This window comes from Sinocyclocheilus grahami, unplaced genomic scaffold (genome assembly GCF_001515645.1).
Source record: "Sinocyclocheilus grahami isolate Dianchi unplaced genomic scaffold, SAMN03320097.WGS_v1.1 scaffold33774.1, whole genome shotgun sequence".
Classification (NCBI taxonomy): Eukaryota; Metazoa; Chordata; class Actinopteri; order Cypriniformes; family Cyprinidae; genus Sinocyclocheilus; species Sinocyclocheilus grahami.
The window spans coordinates 1-1,745 of NW_015521941.1; the positions used below are offsets into that span (position 1 = coordinate 1).

At 35.5% G+C, this 1,745-nt stretch overlaps 1 protein-coding gene across 1 annotated transcript; it reads right to left on the bottom strand.

The window, feature by feature from the left end:
* Window positions 1-943: 943 nt before the first annotated feature.
* Window positions 944-1,480, bottom strand: LOC107580455 (receptor-type tyrosine-protein phosphatase delta; the record flags this gene model as incomplete). The annotated part of the gene is made up of 2 exons (XM_016266156.1): window positions 944-1,105; window positions 1,335-1,480. Coding segments are annotated over 2 exons (308 nt in total), but the record flags the coding sequence as incomplete, so codon positions are not given.
* Window positions 1,481-1,745: the final 265 nt, after the last annotated feature.

Below are 1,745 nucleotides of genomic sequence, written 5' to 3' on the forward strand. Positions count from 1 at the left end.
TAGGTATATAGACCACAAACTACAAAATTAAAAGGGATGCATTTTTAATTTTACAAAAAAAAAAAACTTATTAAAAAATATATATATTTTTTAACTTTGTCAAAGTTATTATTTCAATTTAAGATATTAATAAAAATGTATTAAGATGACAAACAGTGGCTACAGGTATAGACCACAAGGGATGCACAACATATCTGAGATCAATTTTAATTTTACCAAAAATTACTCATTAAAAATATATATATTTTATTTTTGTTAAATGTATTATTTCAAATATAAGATATTAATGAAAATATATGAAATAAATTATTAACAAACGTTATTAACCAAATATAATATTATTACCGTTTCATTTAGCTTTCTAAAATTATTTGAGAAATTATTCAATATATTGCAATTACAGTATTTTGTTCTATGGTTGAAACATTAAGAAATAAAAAAATATATATTTTATAATATGTTACCAATTTATTACAAAGTAAATACTCTTCATGTAATATTTAAAAAATTGGCTTTGGCTTACAGTGAGGACATAAAAGCTTCAGAGTTGTCGCATTTAGAAAATAACGTGCATTTACAACATACTTAAATTATACAGCTACCATTATATTTTAGGAAGTGGTAAGGGAATCATTACTTTTTGGGGTCCTTGGCATTAAACATGTTTAAAAACACAGTTTAATACATGATCTCAACAAAATGTACCCCACAGTGCACACAGTTGATTCAGAGATTCAGCATGGGCCTAAACCTGTATATTCTCCATTATATCGGTTATTATTCACTGAATGAAAACAATTATCTTCTAATCGGTATTTCCCAGACATTCTATGTAAGTGCATCTCTAAAAATAACAGTAATACTCAGAGATGCCATGTTTTAAGCAAGCTTGACAGAAACGCACTTCAGATGTCCAAGTAAGAGCTAACTCTTGAAGAAGCTTCTAGTCAGATCTGTGCCTACCGCGGAGAACACTAAGACGGGTGGAGGCGCTGATCTCTCCTGCTTCGTTAGATGCCACACATTCATACACAGCCTCATCACGGGGGGTCCGCAGTGGCTGCACTCGCAACACAGACCCTGAACCATCCTCAGACTCTATCACCTACACACCAACAGAGAGGCAAATGTGTTAGTAACTCCCTAAATAGCTTGTGTGTCTTTATAGACCATGTGTATGGCATCCTTTGAGCCAGGGCAAATGTGTGAAGTTATGGGAAGTGTACTGTGGGAATCTCACTTTAGTAGTGTTACAACCTTGTATCGCTGCTTGCAGCAAATGTGTAAGCAAGCTGTCTGTATGGTTTGTGTTTGTTCAGTTGAGGTGTGTTTACCTCAAATCTCTGGTTGGTGACTTTTTTGCCTTTTCTGCTCCATGTGATTTTAGGCTGTGGATCTCCTGTGGCTTGACATACGAAGGAGGCCACGCCCCCCTGAACCCCTATCTGATCGACGGGTGTCCGAGTGAACTGAGGAGGACCTGCAGAGAAAAACAGAGATTGGTCAACTCAGAATTGTCTTGAGGATAGGGAAACCTTTACTATTTAAAATCTCCAGAATGAACATTGACAAATGCATCTATGCATCATGAAGTTGTACTTCTCACATAGAGGCAGAAATTAAAATTAACAAGCACCAGATGCACTGAATATAATAAATTTACTCGTTATACTTTTGACAGTAGCTGGTGTGTGGTGAGTGTACTGGCGCCGTTGTCCTGTGGCTGCCGTCGCATCATCCAGGTG